Source organism: Equus asinus, chromosome 2 (genome assembly GCF_041296235.1).
Source record: "Equus asinus isolate D_3611 breed Donkey chromosome 2, EquAss-T2T_v2, whole genome shotgun sequence".
NCBI classification, from domain to species: Eukaryota; Metazoa; Chordata; class Mammalia; order Perissodactyla; family Equidae; genus Equus; species Equus asinus.
In genome coordinates, this window is record NC_091791.1 from 205,319 (window position 1) to 226,375 (window position 21,057).

Below are 21,057 nucleotides of genomic sequence, written 5' to 3' on the forward strand. Positions count from 1 at the left end.
TGATAAAGGAGTCAATTCTCAAGAATAGGTTACAATCCTTAACGCATATGCACCCAACAGCAGAGGCTCGAACTGTGTGAGGCAAAAACTGGTAGAACTGCAAGGAAAATAGAGGAATCCACTCTCATAGCTGGAGGCTTCAGTACCCCTTTCTCAGAGACTGACAGATCCAGAGGCAAGAATCAGTAAGGACATAGTTGAACTCAATAGCCCCTTCAATCAACAGGATATAATTGAAATCTACAGACTGCTTCATCCAACAACAGCAGAATTCACATTCTTCTCAAGCTCCCATGGAACATTCACCAAGATAGATGACATTTTGGGTCATAAAACACACCTGAACACATTTAAAAGACTAGAATACAATGTCTGCTCTCAGACTCAATGGAATTAAACTAGATATCAAGAACAGAAAAATAACTGCAAAATCCCTGAATGTGTGGAGATCACACAAGATACATCTAAATAACACATGGGTCAAAGAAGAAATCAAAAGAAATTTTAAAATAGTTTAAACTAAACAAAACTTATCCAAATTTGTGGGATCCAATGAAAGCAGTGCTTAGAGGGAAATTTATAGCATTTGGTGAATATATTAGAAAAGAAGAAAGATCTAAAAGAAATAATCTAAGTTCCCACCTTAGGAAACTAAGAAAAAGAAGAGCAAATTAAATCCAAAGCAAGCAGAGAAAAGAAATATAAAAATGAGAGCAGAAATCAGTGGAATTGCAAAGAAGAAATCAATAGAGAAAATCAGCAAAACCAAAAGCTGGTTCTTTGAATAGATCAATACAACTAATAAGTTTCTAACCAGGTTAACCAAGAAAAGAAGTAAGAGGACACAAATTACTAAGGTCAGCAACAACAGAGGGGTGATCATGGAAATTAAGAGGGTAATCAAGGAACGCTACAAACAACTCCATGCCCACAAATCTGAGAACCTAATGAAATGGAGCAATTCCTTGAAAATGTAATCTGCTAAACTCAAACGGAAAGAAGTAAATGATATTAATAGGTCTCTCTCTATTAAAGAAGTTGAAACAATAATTAACAATCTTCCAAAACAGAGAGCACCAGGCCCAGAGAGGCTCACTGCTGAATTCTACTAAACTTTTAAGGAATAAATTCTCTACAATCTTTTTCAGAGAACAGAAGCAGAGGGAACACTTCCTAACACGTAATTCTCATTGCCCTAATATCAAAACCAGACAAATATATTACAAGAAAAAACATACAGACCAACTACTCTTTGAACATAGAGGCAAAAATTCTCAACAAAATATTAGCAAATCAAATCCAAAAAAGTATAAAAAGAATTATACACCACAACCAAGTGGGTATTATCCTAGGATGTGTTGATGAAAATAATCCATAGCCAGTCTATAAATGAAAATTTGGGAGAGTTTATTCTGAGCTAGAATGTGAGGACCATGGCCCGGGAGAGTCCTTCCACAAAGGAACGGAGCACTCCAAAGAAGCGAGGGTATACAGGGTGGTTATATACCTTCTAAGAGGACATTTCACATATGATTGAAATGTCCCTCCCACAATAGTCACAAGATTGCCCTGTCTGCACAGCGCTTGATGGACACAGCACGTAGTGGGTCTGCTCTCTTGGTGGGTGTAGCAGGAGGCAAGTCTATTGTCTTGAGCTGGGCGGTCACAGGTGAGCACAGCAATCAGTTTCTAGCCTGAGGAAAGATGCTTAATCCTTAAGGAAATGCCAAGGTTGGGAGGGGGACGGAAGTTGCACCTTTATCTCAAGGGCCTTTTGTTCTTGCCATAGGGAATCTCTAAAGCAGATATACAATGCATGCTCAACGGCCTCGGTCAGGCCCTTTTGGAAAGACAAGGTCAGGCCGAATTAGGTTTACACCAAATGGCTTCCTCATATACTCCAATATATCCTATTGCTTGCCATTTCTATTTGTCAGATGCAAGGCTGGTTCAACATTTGAACATCATTAATTAATCCATCACATCAACAGACTAAAAACATCACATGATCATATCAATTGATGCAGAAAAAGCATGATACAAAATCCAACACTCATTTGAGATGAAACTGTCAGTAAACTAGGAACAGAGGGGACCTTCCTCAACCTGGTAAAGATTGCTGTAACAAATGCTGTAGCTTGGGTAACTTGTCAATTACAGGAATTCTTTCTCACAGCTCTGGAGGCTGGAAGTCCAAGATCAAGGCCCTGGCAGATTCAGCGTCTGGTGAGAGCTGCCTCCTCGTTGAAGGCCACCTCCTGCAGGTCCTTGCAGGGTGGAGGGCAGAAGGGAGGGGCTGTCTCCCGACTCTCATAAGGGCACTAATCCCATCATGGGGCTCTGCCCTCCCTCAGGACTGACTCGCCTCCCAAAGCTCCACCTCCTGACACCACCACATTGGGGGGAGGGCTTCAACATAGGAATTTTGAGGAGACACAAACATTCCATCTCTGGCACTTGTGAAAGGACTTTTAAAGATGATTCTGGTAACAGCTCAGAAAGGGAAGAGCTGTGGAGAAAGCTCTTGTCTTTTCACAGCATTCACAAATAATCATGTACAAAATGTTGTCCAAGGTATGGACAGTAAAGACCATTCTGATAAGGTCTCAGGTGGAAATGGGTGTTGACGAAAATAATCCATAACCAATCTGTAAATGAAAATTTGGGTGAGTTTATTCTGAGCTAAAATGTGAGGACTGTGGCCCAGGGCCTTTCTTCCCGAAGGAAGAAAGGGCACCCAAGAAGTGGGTTGTACAGAGTGGTTCTAGACCCCCAGAGAGGATGTTTCACATAGGATTGAAACGTCCCTTTTACAATAGTCGTGAGACTGCTCTGTCGGCACAGCAATCGATGGACCCAGCAGGTAGGTCTGCCCTCTCGGTGGACACAGCAGGGTGGCAGGTCTGTTGTTTTGAGCTGGGTGGTCACAGGTGAGCTGGGTGATCACAAATGAGCACAGCAATCAGTTCCTATCCTAAGGAAAGATACTTATCCTTAAGGAAGTGCCAACGGAGGGGGAAGTTGCACCTTTATCTTAAGGCCATTTCTTCTTGCCATAGTAAATGTTTAAAGCAGATATACAATGCGTGCTCAATGGTGACGGTCAGGTCTTTTTTGGAAAAACAAAGTCAGACCAAATTAGGTTTACACCAAATGGCTTCCTCCTAGACTCAAATAGATCCTGACAAATAAAAATGGCAAGCAATAGGATATATTGGAGTATATGAGGAAGCCATTTGGTGTAAACCTAATTCGGTCTGACCCTGTCTTTCCAAAAGGGCCTGACGGAAGCCGTTGAGCATGCATTGTATATCTGCTTTAGAGATCCCTATGGCAAGAGCAAAGGCCCTTGAGATAAAGGTGCAACTTCCCTCCCCCTCCCAACCTTGGCATTTCTTTAAGGATTAAACATCTTTCCTTAGGCTAGAAACTGATTGCTGTGCTCACTTGTGACCACCCAGCTCAAGACAATAGACTTGCCTCCTGCTACGCCCTCTGAGAGAGCAGACCCACTACCTGCTGTGTCCATCAAGTGCTGTGCCGACAGGGCAATCTTGTGACTATTGTGGGAGGGACATCTCAACCATATGTGAAACGTCCTGTATGGGGGTATATAACCACTCTGTACACCTCACTTCTTTGGTGCCCTTTCTTCCTTCGGGAAGAAAAGCCCCGGGCCATGGTCCTCAGATTTCAGCTCAGAATAAACTCTCCCAAATTTTCATTTATAGATTGGTTATGGATTATTTTCGTCGACATCCTATTGCTTGCCATTTCTATCTGTCATGGGGAACACATTACTGGACAATGGAGAAAAGGCAATCCTTGTAATAAAGTGACAAAGAACTTTGCTGAATTGTGTTCAGGTTGCAGTGTTCTGTGGAAGGCAGAATTTGCGGGAAATTAAATTGGATATAAAGCTGAGTGGATTTTAAACCAAGTGCCCATGGAGTGGATTGGCTCCTCCTGACTGCTTACAGTAAGATGCAGGAAGAGAGAACTGACCTAAAGAAGGAATTATTAAGCAAAAAGGAACTCGAACTTAAATATTTAGGAAATTCTCAGCCTATGCATTTTGCAAAAAGTCAGAAAGCATATTCAGAAGAGAACACTAAGTGTGTGGCCACGCAGCCCTTTGATAAGGAGATGAGAATGGGTGTGAACCAAGGAGTTAATAGCTGCCTCAGCAGGAAAACTGCCAGTTTGAAGTGAAGGGGGAGGAGAGGGAAGGAATGATGAAAGGCTGGCAGAGGTCTTGGGACGACGGAGCTATTGAGCCGTGAAGTGTGCTGTACTTCAAGATGGACACGTGACTCTTGTGTCGATTCAGAAATCATCAGGGCTGCCTCCTAGGCTGCAAAGGGGAGACGTGTCTTGTTTTCAGCAGGCCAGATGGCCTCTGCCCAAAGTCCTGGGGCGGGGCTGCCTGACAGAGCCCTCGGGGCACCACCCTCCCAGCAGAGCTTCAGGGCAGGTCCTCCGCCCCACGGGGTCCCGAGGGCAGAGCTTCAAGTCACAGAGGCTTGTTCTCAGGCTTGAAGGTCTTGGATTCACTCTGCTGGGTTTGCACTTGCTTGGGACCTGTCACCCCTTCCTTCTTTCCTATTTCTCCCTTTGCAAATAGAAACGTCTATCTTGTGCCTGTCAATCACTATATTTTGGAAGCACTAACTTGTCTGGTTTCATAGGTTCACAGCTGGGAAGAAATTTTGCCTAAGGATGGATCATACTTCAAGTGTCACCCTCATGTGGTTTAGGTGATATTTAGATGAGACTTCGGACTTCAGACTTTAGAGTTGACACTGCAACAAATTAAGACTTTCGGGGCCATTGGGATGGGATGAATGTATTTCACATGTGGTAAGGACATGAATTTGGGAAGTCAGGGGTGGAATGCAATAGACTGAAAGTTTGTGTCCTCCCAAATTCTTGTGTTAAAACCCTAATCCCGATATGATGGTACTAGAAGGTGGGGCCTTTGGGAGGCCGTTAGTTCATGAGGGTGCAGCCCTCACCCCCACTATGCTGGCACCCTGATCTCAAGCTCCAGCCTCCAGACTGTGAGAAATACACAAGCCACCTGTAAACGAGACTGGGACACCTCTCCCTGGTCTAACATGCAAATCTAGCAAGTGAGCTGCACAGGCTCAAAGTCGGTACAATAAAAATCCATGCTGTGCTGTGAGGCAGCCATGCAGGGCTCCCAGGCCTGTGTCTAAACGACCTTGCAGCCCCTTGTCTGCTGCACTGACACTGCTTTATTTGGAGGTTTATAAACTACGCTCACTTCTGTAGACCTCAGAGCAGTGCCTCAGAATACTCTGTTGGGCTGTTTCCTGGCATTCGAATTCTTCACTTTGATTGTGGAATAAACTCCTTCATTGAACCTTTACCTATACTCTTTATTTCAGTGGACACACCAGTCCATGGCAATTTGTTAGAGCAGCCAGAACTGACGGAGACATTCCCTCCCCTCCCTTGGTCCACCCAACTCCTATTGACCCCATCTCTTCCCCTTTTGCCAAATATGGTTCAGATCAGTGGAGGATTTCTTAAGCTGAGACTAATTCTCCAAGGTAATATTACCTCGTGGTCAGTGCTCACCTTGAGGAGAGGCAGGACCTGCAATAGCTGAGGCTTGGGAAGCCACCACATGAATACACAGTTTTTGGATGTGCTGAACAGGAAATCAACCTGAGACTCTTAACAGCCAGATGCCATTGCCTGGATCAGTTAGACATCTACACTCAGAGGGCCCCCCGTCTCCCTCCCAACTTCCTTCCATGACTTTGAGTACTTTAGAATTTTCCTAGGGTATTCTCTCAAACTGAAATCCCTAAAGCAAATGAAAAGACATTTTCATATAATCTCCTGCTGAGTTGGTGTGATGATGAGAGTGACAGTGGCCTTTCAGAGCAGAGGCAGCTGGTCCTCTGCAGTTTCTTGGTTTGCCAGTCTGTCAGTGCTGGTTTTTGGTAGTGTCTCATGGTGTGTGAGGTGGAAGGTGTGGTCGGCAGAACAATATACCCAATGACATCTGCATCTTAATCCCAGAACCTGTGAATATGTGCTTCACATGGTAAATGCACTTTGAATATGTGATTAAGTTCAAGATCCTGGGATGGGGAGATTATCCTGGGTTATCTGGGTGGGCCCGATGTTATCATGGGATCCTCCTAAGAGGAGACAGGAGGGCCAGTCAGAGGGAGATTGGAAGATGCTACACCGCTGGCTGTGAGACATGACTCACTCGGGAACACTTTCTTAGAACTTTCAGTGTTCTGAGGGCTCTGCACACCTAACCTGTCCACCCTCATCTATGCAGTAGACAAGGCCTTCTATCATGCCCGTTTTGCTGGTGAGGAAGTCAAGGCATGAAGGCTGAGCACACAGAGGACTTCTAGGTGTGTGCCAGCTGGGTGGGGACCAGGTTCTGGCTCCAAATTCCTCTTCTGTTTTACAACATTAAGGTTTAGTTCACTGAGACGATTAATTATTTCCTTGTTTCTGTCTCATTTCATGCGGGGGTCCTCATGGACTTAGAGTTTTTCCTTCCAGGTAACAGGGCACTTTTTTTTTGGCTGAGGAAGATTCACCCTGAGCTAACATCTGTGCCAGTCTCCCTCTATTTTGTATGTGGGTTGTCCTTACATCATAGCCACCGAGTGGTGTAGGTCTGCACCCGGGAACCGAACCTGGGCCACTGAAGTGGAGCACGCTGAACTTAACCACTAGGCCATGGGGCTGGCTCCTGCAAAGTCACATTTTAATATTAAGAGACAATAACAGATGTCTCTGTTGACTTTTCAGACATATTTTAATCTTACAACATGGCGCAGAACGATGCTCATAGTGAGCCCAAAGGACGACTTCATACCCTTGGGAAAGATGGTGGGGGATACATTTTTGACATAACTAAGAAACCTCTAAAGGCATATTATTTGCCTCTTTTCCTAACTACAAAATGGTGTCCATGTTCTTTTTTGTGAAACCTTTATGACAGATAGTGACTCTGCTGCCTGGCTAGTTCTACTTTTTCAGCAGAGGGGAGTTTCAGCTACAATGATAGGCCTTGTTTACATTGTTTCCAAGAACTCAACATAGGCTCAAACTAATTCAGTTTCTTTAGTTAGTTTAATTGGTTTTACACAATCTTTTTTGGACTTTGCTTTCAAATTCTATCTGAAGAATGATTCTGGGAAGCAGCCTCTCCGGCCGAGTGATCCCCGTGGAGCCCTGACTCACTGAGCCGTGAGGGGAGGGTCTTCCTGGCGGCACTGAGTGGGCGCTGGCAGGAACCCTAGGGCATCAAGGGGCCCAGGGGTCTTCTGAGCACCTGTCCCTCGTGCTCACGAGCGGGGAATGATGCAGAGCTTGTAATTGGGTGGGATGTTGCCAAACCCAATCGTGACGGGGCTGAGGTCAATATCCTTGGGGTCAACCAGAGACTTCAAGTTAAAGTGCTGCAGAATGGCAGTCAGGAACAGAAACAGCTCCATGCGAGCCAGGCCTTCTCCGACGCACACGCGCTTTCCTGGAGGTGAGACAGTACTGATGAGACACTGAGGCAGCTTCAGGAGACAGCATTGCTGCAGGTGAGGCAGCAGAGGGAGAGCTGGGCGGGAGGAGGCTGTGCCCAATCTGTCATCCTAAAGCCGAGTTGACCCCTCTCTGCCCGTTGAAAGGGAGCACAGAGTAGATTTCAGTATAAGAGTACTAGCGACAGATGTGTTCAGGGACCAGCCTTCATCTGGCCTCAATCTCCAGGACTCGGCTGCAGAAACCTGCGTTAGGTTGGGAGAATGGTCTCTGCAGGGCTCACCCCCATGTCCTACAGGTAAAAGTGGGACCGCCATTGGAAGCCAACACTCCACCAATGGGTGTTAAGGCTATCAGGTTGGTTATATGATCTTCCCTCACAGCAGCATCTGAGGGGAGACCCTGGGAAGTAGGCCAAGGGCCGGGGGGGGGGACACTGAGTCACAGCCAGGGAAGGTTAGATGGTCCTAGGGTGAATCCAGGCAACCAGACGCTAGATTTTGTTAGTAACCCTTGTTTAAAATTATGGAGAATTAGGTAATATAGTTTTGAAAGGTTTTCACTAAGTTCTGTTAAATGAAGAGTTTTAGCACTGAGTGAAGTATCTACTCTACAGAGAAAATAATTCATCTGTAACCCCTCAGTCCCAGGACTCCTGGTGAAACAGTCACTTAAGCTCTCTGAACATGGAAGATCACCTTTGGGATGGGGTGCGGATCCGGGATAAGGGAAGACGCTGCGAGGAGCAGAGAGCAGGCATTAGGAGCAATTCCCCAAGAAGCTGCTACTCTTGAACTCTTCCTACCTGCGGAAAATGCCTTGAAATGGTCGCTGTACTTGAACTTTCCGTTTTCGTTCAGAAAGTGCTCTGGCTTAAACTTCTCTGCATCAGGGAACTCTTGGTTGTCATACAAGAGTGAATCCAGTGTCGGAATTACGACTGTGCCCTAGAAGGAACAAAGGCTGTCTCAGTCAGTGACATTTTTCAGCTGGAAGCCCCCAGTGAAGAAGGGTGTTTTGAAATTTACTTTATACAAGATAGTATGTTTCCACTTGGGGGAGTTGTTTCCTTAAGGACTAGGAAGAAAGCATTTGGGGGTCAGGGCCAGAGGGTGATGAGAGCTCTCATCTTTTCAGAGGAGTAGCCCAGGCTGGAGTCACTGTTGTTCATTTCTGGTGTTAGAATATACCACAAACCCCAGGCACTGTCTGAGGAGTCCTTTTTCCAGGTTTTCTCAATTTCTAGGGTCACCAGGTCCATGTGAGGACTGCTGGGGAAGCAGACTCTGCAGAGTGGGAGTGCTAGCCCAGCTCCCACCTTTCAGCCACATCTGCCAAAAGGTGGTGTCCTTGGATGCCCCCGTCCCGTTCCCTGGCGGGCTGGCTGATGAGCTGGGAGGGCGGTGCTCAGGATGTGCGCTCCAGGCTCACAGCTGACCTTAGGGATGACATATCCTCTGAACGCTGTGTCCTGGGTTGCTACATGGGGCAGGTTGGAGGGCACAAGGTTGATGAATCGCTGAATCTCATGCACCACAGCATCCATGTAGGGCATCTCTAGTCTGTCCTTGAAGGCAGGGATTCGGCTTGGCCCAATCACACTGTCAATCTCTTTATGAAGTTTCTCTGCCCAGATATGAGTGGAATGAATGTAAAAGGATTAACTCCAGGCTGCTCAACATCCACCCACCTGTCCCTCCACTCATCCATCCATCCACCTAAACATCCACGCGTCCATCCATCCATCCACTGACCCACCCATCCACCCACCCATCCATCCACCCAATAGATGTTTATGGAGCACCGTAAGCAGTGCTTCAGGGTGCCCAGGTCCTTTGGATTATTGGATAAGTCCTCCACAAGTGTCAGTAAGTGCTAAGCTCTATGAGGTTATTTAGAGTCTACAGCATGTTTTGGCTTCTGTTATCTTAGCTGATCATGGCTAATCTGGTTCTTGCCTTAAAGTAGGAGAGGAAAATGACAAAAGGCTCTTGGAAATCTCTACAGATGGTTCCCAACTTACAATTTTACAACTTTATGATGGTGCGAAATCAATATACATTCAGTAGAAACCATACTTCAAATTTTTAATTTTGATCTTTTCCCAGGCTGGCAATTTGCAGTACGATCCTCTCTCACAATGCTGGGCACTGGCAGCAGCCACAGCTCTCAGTCAGTCCCGCGATCTCAATGGAAAACAACTGATACACTGAAAATATTCTGTCCCCATCCAACCATTCTGTTTCTCACTCTCAGTACAGTATTCAATAAATTACATGAGATATTCAACATTTTGTTATAAAATAGGCTTTGTGTTAGATGACTTTGCCCAACTGTAGGCTAATGAAAGTGTTCTGAGCCCGTTTATGGTAGGCTAGGCTAAGCTATGATGTTCGGTAGGTTAGGTGGATTAAATGCACTTTCCACTTAAAATATTTTCAGCTTACGGTGGGTTTATCAGAACGTAACCCCACTGTAAGTCGAGGAAGATCTGTAGTTGGAGGGAAAGCTCTGTGTTAATTATTACCCCAGGCTGGTTCATTGCATGCTTCTAAGAAGTATGAAGGTGAAGGCAGAACGGCAGAAACAGACAAGCACAGACTACTGCTTGAAGGACTTGGAAGCAGGAGTCTGGGAGTCTCTCTCTTTCTGGCAGAGGTAAGAGCAACCTTTAACAAGTTGCTTGGCCACTCTGAGTCTGAGGTTTCCTGTGGGCCTTTTAATGTGTGGAGTGAACTGTAAAGTTATGTACAGTATGGAACCCAGGTAAAAATGTAAAACACATGCAACACCATGGATTGTATGCTGATGCTTAGTGAGTGTTAAATACAAGAAGTCGTGCACGGGGATGACACATAACCGTCCTAGGACATTGACAAGTCTCAGGGGCCATGAGGAGGGGCTTCGGCTGGCTCTGCAACCTGTTTTCTTTTCAAGGGCTCTGAAGAAAACACTGCAAGATGTTAATACACGTTAAGTTTGGCAATGGATGTATGAGGGTCAGTCATGTTTATTTTCTGTCTTTTTCTCTATATTGGAAATTCCTCACCATTAATGACATACAGCGTTTTTTGAGTCTACAGTTCCCCTAGCACAGAGTGGTCAGAAGCTCTGCTAGAACTGCCAGACCTGTGAAACTGCCAATCCTGTGGACTTTCGGCTCCTTCCCCTTCCCCTTTCTGTGAGACAGAAAAAGCCAAGGCTTTGGAGTCAGATGGACCAGGTCTGATCCTGGACAGGTCATGTATCCATGTTCTTGGGGGAATGACTTCATATCCTGTATCCACCCTCAAGAATGCAGTGTATTAAAGGGTGTCCCCTTATGGAGCACTGTAAGCAGCAGGAGCCAAATTATTGTCAGCAGCAGCAAGAGTGGCTCAGCTGGTGAGGAACTCCTTGGAGCAGGGACAGCCCTAGCTTTGCACCAAGCCCAGTGAGAGGCAGGGGCTCTAGGCCTCGGCACTGGCCGCTGAGGGCACCCTCGCCCCAGGCGGTGGCTCCCTTCCTTTCTCTTTCCCTGGACGTTTGAACGGACTGGCCTGTTAACATATTGGTGCCCCTCACATTGCCTCTACTTGGCCCATGTGGGTGCTTCTAGTGGATGACACTTTGCACATGTGGCCCCTGAAGCCACGCCTTCTCCTCCAGGGCACCCTGAGTCCCACCTGACCCAGGTGCTGGGGAGGAGCCCCCAGCAGGAGCAAAGGGGGCCAGGGCAGCAGGCAGCCTTGGAATGCTTCTCCCTTGGGCTTCTTTCTTCTGATCCTCTTTCTTCCAGTAGGGTAAGTTATGGCAGGAGGGCCTTGCCTGCCCTGCCCTGTCTCCCTGCTCTGCTGAGAAAGCAGGTCTCACTCAGGGATAATGTGCACGCTGTTCTCACTGTCATAAATAGGTTATCCTGTGGAGCAGAATGCAGACAGCACTGCATTTCTCCACTCTGGTGTTGTTTTCTTTCTACAATCAGGGGTGTTTCAGTGGGGGTGTGGGAGGACCAGTGTTCAAGAGGGCCAGGTGCCCATCATGTACAAGAGCACGACCCCTCAAAGGATTTATCCCGTCATCCCAGTGTCATTCCCGCAAAGGTTCACAAGCAACATCAGTTTCCATTTAGCAGACGGACAGCTGAAGCCTAAACGCTCCAGGCGATCATCCAGGTGCGACTGCGCGCGCCCTGGCGTCCTCGCCTGTTATTTGGCGTACCTTCAACCTCCGGGTGTTTCAAGAGAATCAGGAGCCCGTATCTCAGCGTGGTGCTGGTGGTCTCTGTCCCCGCAAAGAACATGTCAGCCGTGGTCACAGTGATGTTTTCCAACGTAAACAGGGGCTCCGCACTGTGTTTCTCCTGCGGATGTTAGCGACAGGTGGGTTCAATAAGGGGACGTCTTCAAACAGATGAGAAACAGACCCTTGTCTCCTTCGGCAGAAGAGAACCTGGCAGCCCTGTCAGCTCCACAGAGAGGAAGGGGCAGGTGTGCACGAGGCTGTCCCTCGGAGACACGATCATCTCCATTGCACAGTGGGGGAAACCGAGGCTCCCAGAACACTGGCCCTGGGCAGGACTCTGCCCCCAACCCAGGCCGTGGGGTTCTGTGCTGGTTCTAAGCATTGAGGGCCGTCCTGGGGGGTGAGGCTCCCCAGGTCCTGTGTCATGACCTCCAGCAGCCCAGGGTGGAGTGTGCAGCCTCTGCTAACAACCCAAAACTGCAGGGGCTGCCCTTGGCCTCTTTCTGTCCCCATGTTCAGCAGCTTTGGGTCCCAGGAGACAGGAAGTCACCAGGAAGCCAGACAGCTGGGTGCAGTGAGGGGCCCCACTGACAGAGGAGATTCTCAGACAATCTGGGGGAGTTACCCAGGGGAATCAGGCGTGAAATCCACCTGCTGTTCTGGAGCTGCAGTGATGCCAAAGGAAAGAGAAAAAGCTCCCCTGATCTCGGGTGGCGGGGGGGGCCTGGGGGGCCATCAGGCAGATGATGCTGGGTGGGCCTGTTGTCATGCACAATTTGCGGTTTCCATGCTGACGCGGAACACAGAGGACCTCTCCCCAGATGAGGCATGGTCATTGTCAGTCGGCCAGAAATGGTTAAGAAGCATGGCTCGGAAGAAGCCGATGTGAGGGACCCACTCACCCCATCCCACAGCCCCCTGAGGGGTTCCCCAAGGAAGACCGTCTGTTGGCCAGCGTGGTGTACGGTACAGTGGTCATTAAGGTCAGCCAGGCAGGCTGGCTGTCTCTCGACATGTATGGGAGCAGCATGTGGTGGTTGTGCTAAAGCCAGTGTGTTTGTGTGCAACTGAGAGCATCAAAATCCACCAGGTGGGCAGTCTGGACACCAGCAGTGCAGGTCACAACATAAATCTGAAAAATGCACCCCCCTCCAGAAAACCCATCTCATAACGGCCAAGTGCTTGGTGTTGCCTGGCGTCTGCAAGTCAGTGTGTTGCAATGGTACCTTCTCCATTTCCATGAGCAGGTTGTCGGTGAAGTCTCGGGGGCAGTTGGGGTCCAGTGACTTATGGTGCTCCTTCACTCTTTCTGAAGTAAACTCTTTAATTTCAGACACATTTTTCATTACTTTTCTATGGCTTCCAGGCAGGTAGCGCAGATAGGTTGAAAAATAATTATAAGCCTACAGAGAGAGGGGGGAGATTATCTTACTATGTTTTTTCCAGAGGCAACATGTTCTGTGTGCTGGGCTAACACCTTCCTCCAGACCCAGAGCTGTGGCCACGGCTACCGAGGCGCCTTCTGAGCACCACCTGGCCGGGCTGCGCTTGCCCATGGGGGACACGTTCATGGGCACGCATGTCACGTGTCTAGTGGGGACAGATGTTAAAAAGTGACACGGTGAGTCCCTAACAGGTTAGCAAGGGGGACGCTGGCCCCACAGATGTCTCCAGAAGGAATACGCAGGCTCTCTGGCTCTAACAGAATCTGTGCGATTGAAGACGAGCGCAGACTCCTGAGGAAGGAGTGAGGCCTCACCTGGAGCCAGGGGGTGCTGAGCAGGTAGAAGTTCTCGTTGAACAAGTGCATCAGCCTCTGACACGTCTTGTCCTCATAGTCAAAGTGCTTGTGGAAGAGGATGTCGGCGATGACGTTGAAGGGCCCGCCGCCAAGGACAAAGGTGGGGTCGAAGGGCTGGCCTGGAAAACGAGTGAGCTGTCAGAGCCCTTCACACGCGACTCAGCCTCCCCACCGGCATTTACCAAGCCTGTGAGAAGACACACTGAAAACTGATGATGAACAGAAGACAGTGAATGTTTGAACCTGTTCGGGTCTCTTTTCAGTTACTCAGGACATAACGGTGACACACTGGATCACCACTCCTACTCCCCCAAGACCTGGAGGAAACCCGACTTGTAAAATGGTGTCTGTGGATTAACACCACCTTCTTGCTGGCAATCGCCATCAGGGGCCCAGGCCAGCGCTGCCCCCAGCGGTCTGGCAAGGAAGCCGTCCTGCCTGCGCTGTACCCACCCTGGGTCTTCCTGAGGGCCTCCAGCAGGAAGTGGGTTTCCCTCTGGATCCGCTCCTCGTTGCGCTGCTTCCCCATCCCATAGTCTCGGAGGATAGTCAGGGAGAGCCGCCGGGTGTCCTTCCAGCTTGGTCCATTATTGAAAATAACTCCTGAAGAAGAGGGAGCCGCAGATGAGTTACTGAAAATGCCCAGGTGGGGAGAAGGGGTGGGATGAGACAGGCCTGTGTGCTCTGGGGGCGCAGGGAGGGACCGAAGCACTTAGAACCAGAGCAGAGGCAGAGAGCAGCGCCGGCCTCAGGCACCGGGCTGCTGGGTTTGGGGAGAAGCCTTTCCGGCCCCTGCTTGCCTTGTGCTTTCTCCATCGCATCGCTCCTCTCCTGGGCACTCTCTTCTTCAAGCCATGTATTTACTTTCTCTCTTTGTCCACTTTGCCTTGCGTCTTCCCCGTGTGAAATAAAACCTCACCTGACCACCAAGGAAACCTTCCACCCCTTTCCTGTCTGTTGACAAAATTCCTGAAAAGCCATTCTGTTCTCTGTGGTTTTTAACCCTCACATTATTAAGACCTCAACGCAGCTCTGTGGCTTCACAGAAAGTGTCCTTACTAGAATCCGAGGGGTCACATGGCTCCCCAACCAAGCAGGCCATCGGATTTGGGAAGACCCTTCCACGTGCACGCAGAGGTCCGAGCAGGGCCGGGCATGGGACATTCTGGAAAGAAGTCTGGCTGGGCTGAGAGGGGCGGGGAGGAGCTGAGGTGAGGTGGGGAGCAGGGTGGTCTGCGCTTGCCGGGCTGAGAGTGTCAGTTCTACCCTAAAAGGATGCCTGAGTGGCTGAGGGGGAAGCACCCTATGGAGTCAGGAGAAGAAGCTTGAGGGCAAGAAGCGGTTGCCGTGGAGACAGGCGAGGGAAGGGACAGCATGACTGCTCGCTGGGCACATGTGAGCACAAGCGCAGGTGGCGTCGAGGCTGCCATGTAGAGATGCTGTTCACTAAGTGAAAGACCCTGGTGACCTTGGTGGGGGACTGGACACCAGCGTCCTGAGTTCAGGACTATTTGCGCTGAGCTTCAGATTCCTGTGGGACCCTGCGTACCATGCTGAGGGCAGGCTGGAGATGTGGCCTGGCAGCCCAAGAGGGAACCTGTGGGAAAGACGGTCCAAACACGCACATTTCTATGGGATCAGCCCAGCTGAGCCTCCAGCAGCTCCGACGTCTCAAGTCACTGGGAGAAGACACACTGACCCAGGACACAGGGTGGATGAGCGAGGGGCTGGGAGGGGCCACAGACTGTGTGCTGAGGAGGTCGGAAGGGCAGAGCTGTCAGCTATGCCTGGAGCCCTGAGGGCCAGAGAAGGCAGGAGGGAAGGAAGGAGGGAGACAACGGCCGGTGGACCACCCTGAAGGGTTTGTGACAGGGGAAGAGGACCCTGGTGGTTGAGGAAGGAGGGGCAGAGAAGCAGTTAATTTAAACATGTTACTGGGAAGAATTGTGTAGCAAATGAGAGATACAGGAAAATGTGAGGAGAGAGAGACAGACAGAGGCAGAGAGAGAGACAGAGAGAAAGAGACAGAGGGAGATAAAGACAGAGAGGGAGACAGAGAGACGGAGACGGAGACAGAGACAAAGAGAGAGCCAGAAATACAGCCAGAGAGACAGCAATAGAGAGACAGAAAGACAGAGAGAAAGAGAAAGAGACAGAGACAGAGAGACTGAGAGAGACCCCAGAGGGGCCGGCACTATTTGGGACGCAGGGCAGGCTGGAACACAGACAGCAGAGGCTGCTCTCTTGGCGCTCTATACAGAGTGACTGGAATGACGGGTGCGGTTCCTGTGCAGCCTGCTCAATATTACGCTAGTAATGAACCTTCATGTCATCATTCCTGGGGGACCAGATGCATCCCACGTCCAGGCCCTGGCTGATTTTCAGGGTCAGCTCTGGGCTGTGTGGGACATATAAAAGTAGGACTTTGGAGGCCCTGGCAGGAGGCAGCAAAGTCCCATTGAGGCCAACCTGTAGAATGTGAGTGCTGGCCACTGCCTGGCAGCATTAAGGGCCCATGACGTGGACCAGGGATGGAAGGTCAGGGCTCCCCGAGCTAAGATGGAGTTCCTTGACCCAGAACTGCTCTCATGGGGCTCTCCTCCAGTAACGCTCCTCTTGTGTTAATGACAAAGACCGAGGTGGTTGGTTTTGCCTTTGGCAAGTCCAAGAAGTAACACAAACTCACAATATCCAAGAGAGAAAACAAATGCCATTGATTGTGACATGATATAACTTCGGGAATGTAGACTGGGAAAGTAAAGTGAGAACACTGCCCACTGTAAGCACGTCATTTGAAAATTGAAATTAAATGGATAAACGTTTTCTAGCGGTTCATCACCAAAGTTGCCTCAGGAAGAAGTAGAGGCTTCCGAGTTCCAGAGGGTAGACGGGACACAGTGTTTGTTCTAATATGCTTTGGAATCTCACTAAAACGGCAGTAAGCAAGCTGAAAAGAATAAGCAGGTAAGCTCGGAGGACAGGACAGAGAGAGCAGCAGGCCGGGCAGAGAGCTCTCGAGCTGAGACCAGGAGGAGGGGGGCCCCCACCCAGCAGGTGTCCTCCATGGGCTCCAGGACCTCCCAGGAGACACAGAAGGTGGGGTCTGAAGCCAGGAGTCTGATAAAGACCAGTTAGACCCCCAGACCCTAACTCTCTTCCCCCTACAGGAGGAGACAGGTGTGTCTCATGGATACGGGGAACTCAGGGTTCTGGAGACACGGGGTGCAGAGGAAAGAGAGGTGAGGCTGAGGAGACGGGTCATGTGGAAGTCTCATTCTGAGCTGGGGCTGCCTTCACAGCACACTTCTGGGTCTCAGAACATCCCCAGGTGGGTATCGGAGGCCCCTCAGCGAAGGACATGAACTGCGGCTGAGCAAAGCCTTGCAGACAAGCAGAGTTTCTGTGCCCATCATGGGTGAGGGGACCTCAGCGGATGGAGCCCCGAGACCAGGAGCTGTTGAAGCTGTGAGTGGAAACAGCTCCCAGCAAAGAGAGAGGAGGGAGAGGCCGTGGAGGCTGGAAGGTCTGTGGGAGGAGGCACAGCTCAGCCAGCAGAAGCGTCTTCCTCTGTCATATTTCTCTGTAAACAACTGCCTGCTGGTCGTTTTGGGTACAAGTCTCAAGTATTAGCTTTCATTAAAATGCATGCTGCGCACTGATTGAATGACCCGACGCACTGACCAGCACCTGACCTGCCTGGGGATCTATCCTCCTTTCCATCTTTACAGTGTTGTTGCTGTGCTGTTGTCTCAGTACCGGCTGGGCCCTCCTGTTGCCCTTACTCCTCTGTGGGGGTGTTATAAGAAGTGGGACATACCATTGTCCTTGTGTGCCTGGAACACGGCGATTTCTCCCCTGCCGGACAACTCATTCTTGTAGTTGAGCAGGACCTCCTTCACGGCCTTGTAGCCATGCATGACCACGACACGCCGCGAGCCCAGGTACAGGGTGAACACCGGCCCGTACCGCTCTGCCAGCTGTGAGACCAGCAAGCAGCAGAGTGAGACCATGCGGACTTGGGGAGGAAGAGGGCAGTGCTTCCAACTCACCCCCAAAGTCGTCTCTGTTGACCAAGAGAACCCAGAAGGATCTGGGGAAAGATGGTCTTCATCCAGCCCGACTTGGAAGACTCTCCCACAGAGGCTTTCTTCTGCAGGGAGCGTGATGCCAGCACACCTGCACACTTGGCCACACACATCTGGGTGTGCCTAACTCCTCTCCCACCTGGACACCATTAACTCAGTGGGCCAACTCGTCCTGAATGTCCCGCCCCTGAGGCCCCTTTGCCCACATCCACCCATCACCCCACTGTCTGCTGTCCTCAGTCAAGGTCTGGACCCCAGGGCGCTGTAGGAGGACCCGGAGCTGGCACCGTCCTGACCCCCGCAACTGAGCCTATCCTCTGAGGTGCATGAAGCGCCATCAACACTCTCCTTGATACAAATACTTTCCAAGCCTGCCCTGTGCCCTGTGGCATTCTTTTATTAACTCATTTAATAGGTTTACTAACTCATTTAGTTTTTAGATTTGTTAGCTCATTCACTACGTTCACAATGATTGTTGTAGGAGGTACCGGGTAATTTGGTCAAACATTTCGCTTTTTACCCTCTTCTTTGGTGTCTATAGAGAGGTGCAGGTTGACACCAGCCAGTGTGAATGCATGGCTCTCCTTGCATTGCAATGGCAAACAGCAGCTGCCCTGGCCACACCGGCTTCCTCAAAACCCACCTAGCGACAAGGGGCCTCCAGGGCCAGCCATGGCCAATGCCCATTCGAGCATGCAGTGCCCAAGGTGTACCACTAGCTAAATATTGAACATCACTCCTGGATGTTACTGTTACTGTAGTTAATTAATAACAGGCGGGTATTGAATAACAACTTGTCTGACAATGAGTGAAGGCACACATATTACATCTAATCCCTAAATTCTCGTCCCTGAAATCACCAGTATTTCTCTTACCCTGGTGAAGGACTTGGGAATATTCTTGAGGTCCAAGTGGAAAAGATTCCCAATGATGGGCAGTGGGAAAGGACCAGGGGGCAGGTTCCAGCTGCTGTAGATCTGCTTCCAGATGGAGATGAGCAGCAGGGTGGCCACCCACACCAGCAGGGCCACCGTGATGCCCAGGGCAGCCATGGTGCTTTGGGATCTCTGCCGACTTCTGGGGATGCTCCCGTGGAAAGGCAAAGCTTTTATAATGCATCCTTGAGAAAGAGGGTGACCAGCTGACCAATGCCATCTTCTTTTTCCTCTGGCCCAAGATCTTAGTTCATTATTAACTATTGTTGGCCCACTGTTTCAAGGCTGATTCCTGTAGCAGTTGCCTCTTAGAAGCTCCATCCAGGCACCCCTCTGACAATGCCTGGGCTCTGTCAACACCGGTTGCTGGCACCAGTACCAATGCCGGTAAACACAGCACCTAGGGAGCTCCACCAACCCATAGGTCAGAATGTGGGGTGCGGGACCGTCATCTTCTTTGACCCTAATTGGACAAGGAGCATTCAGGTTTTGTTTGCATGTGTTTGTTTGGGGTAGGATTTATGTAAGGCCACATCAATGAAGGGGTATTGACCTCTGGCAGGAGTTTTGGGGGTCTTTGCCCTCCTCTAGTGTTCTGTGCCTCTTGAACTGGGAATCGACATCACTGGTCAGACCTCGGGTCCTGTCCCAGTTGAACTTGCTCTTGCTTTCCCCTTCCAGGGGCCAATGTGGCTGGCAGGGTCCATTCCTCAGGATGGAGGCTGAGTCGTCTTGACCCCTCTACCCTCTTCTTTCACCCAGCCAGGCTGGCCTGGACAGACACCCATCGAGGTCCACATAGCACTTCTCGTGCTTGGTGGTCCCTCCTGCTGGTGCCCGAGGGAGGAGCATAGTCAGCCACCCCTCGAACTAGAATTCAAGCCCTGACTGGTTGGGGTGAGGATAGGATGTGTGTGAGGTGGGCCTCGTGGCTCCCATTGGCTGAGAATAGGTGCACGTGTGCAGCTCATCTGAGTGTGTGCATCCTGGGGAGGGAGCCCATGGCAGGTGCTGGGGAGCTGGACTCACAGGGGTGGAGCCGTGGTCTGGGGCCAGGCACCACTATTCTAGGTCCCCGGTCATGAAGCTGCTGGGTGCCCAGACAACATCAAATTCTCAACACAGGAACACGTGTTTGGAAATAATGACTTGTTTTGAGTACTTCTTTTCAGAAGCAAGGCCTTTCTGTTTGTGTTGCATCTGTTTCAATTGCCTGGGCCTTCTAGGACAATGTTGGCTAACTGAGATGACGGGAGCGCCCTTGCCTAGCGCCTGGCAGGAATGGGGTACTTTTCCAGGCTCTTCATCACATCTGTTGTTGGTTGTTTTGTGGCAAAGAGACACTCATCCTGGGACAATTTTCTTCTTTCTCTAGTTAACCAAGAGTATTTAGCAGAGATGAGTGTTGAGATAATGATAACATCTTTTTAATTGAGACAGTCTTATGATTTTTCTTCTTAAACCTGCTGGTTGATGCTGGACTGAAACATTGTTTCCCATGAAAGCCTTACAGCCCATCAGAGCCCAGGTCCTCACTGTTGACAAGGAGCCACCCTGTCACAGCTGATGGAGTCAGCTCATTAATAGCATACTTAGCCGTGCTGCATTTACATCCATAAATAAAATTGGGTTGCAGAGTCTTGTGTTTTATTAGTTCTCGTGTAGGAATTGTGCTAACTCTAGAAACAATTTAAGTGCTCTCTTGACTGTTGAAGAAACTTTAAATTGGGGGACTTATCTGGACTTTGAAATCTTGATAGAACTCACTAGTAAAACAATATGGAGAGGCTTTATTAAATTGAAACAATTGTTTATAAAGATTAGAAAGATTATCTTAATTAGGAAAGTACGACTTACTCCTTGAAACACATTCAAACAACAGAGAACGGGATGAAGCAAAAAGCAAGAGTCCAGACTCTCCCCACAGAGGTGGCTTCCTTATTTCAAGTCCCATTAAGAAAGAAATAATGCTGACATTTCTTTTTTATTATTTCTGATCTTTATTTGATTTGATCTTACTAAAAGATTTCTTTTGCACTTTAATTCCATGAGTCAGTCTTGCGCATACATTTCACAGGGAAATGTAAACGAGTATCTGGGTTGAAGTGCACTGACAACAGAACTCCTGTGCGCTGGCCTCTCGCTGCCACGGCTCCCACACCTGCAGAATTAGTGCAGTGACTTTCTTTTGGGTTCTGAGACTCAATTCCAGCGGTGAGGAGGGGGTTCCTCCCACACCAACAAGCAAATCTTACCCACCAGCAGGTGTCTGAAAATTCAACTCAATTCTGACACTATGTACCCAGAGATGGAGTCAGATTCCACAGCTTAGTCCTGCAAGACTGCCCCATCCCCACTTCAGACGCCAGCTGTAGGTCCATGTTGTCACCTGTGTTTCTGATAGACTGGCTATAGATCAGAGGTTCCCACGACCCCCTTCTCGGGTTCAATTAACTTGCCAGAATGGCTCATA

The 21,057-nt window shown here is 49.4% G+C and overlaps 1 protein-coding gene across 1 annotated transcript; it reads right to left on the minus strand.

Annotated features, from left to right (window-relative positions):
- Nucleotides 1-7,115: 7,115 nt before the first annotated feature.
- Nucleotides 7,116-18,747, minus strand: CYP2E1 (cytochrome P450 family 2 subfamily E member 1). The gene is made up of 9 exons (XM_014856893.3): nt 18,525-18,747; nt 17,382-17,541; nt 14,018-14,167; nt 13,523-13,683; nt 12,990-13,166; nt 11,740-11,881; nt 8,978-9,165; nt 8,345-8,486; nt 7,116-7,534 (listed from the first exon to the last, which is right to left on the minus strand). The coding sequence occupies exons 1-9, from the start codon at nt 18,699-18,701 to the stop codon at nt 7,350-7,352; spliced, it is 1,482 nt and encodes a 493-aa protein (XP_014712379.1). The 5' UTR covers nt 18,702-18,747; the 3' UTR covers nt 7,116-7,349.
- Nucleotides 18,748-21,057: the final 2,310 nt, after the last annotated feature.

Bases quoted from the DNA above. Each gene is read 5' to 3' on its own strand.
- CYP2E1 (XM_014856893.3), bottom strand. From the start codon at position 18,701: ATGGCTGCCCTGGGCATCACGGTGGCCCTGCTGGTGTGGGTGGCCACC. The intron at 17,542-18,524 runs GTAAGAGAAATA...CTGGTCTCACAG, and splicing joins TTCCCAAGTCCTTCACCAGG to CTGGCAGAGCGGTACGGGCC. The intron at 13,684-14,017 runs GTGGGTACAGCG...CTCGTTTTCCAG, and splicing joins GGCCCTCAGGAAGACCCAGG to GCCAGCCCTTCGACCCCACC.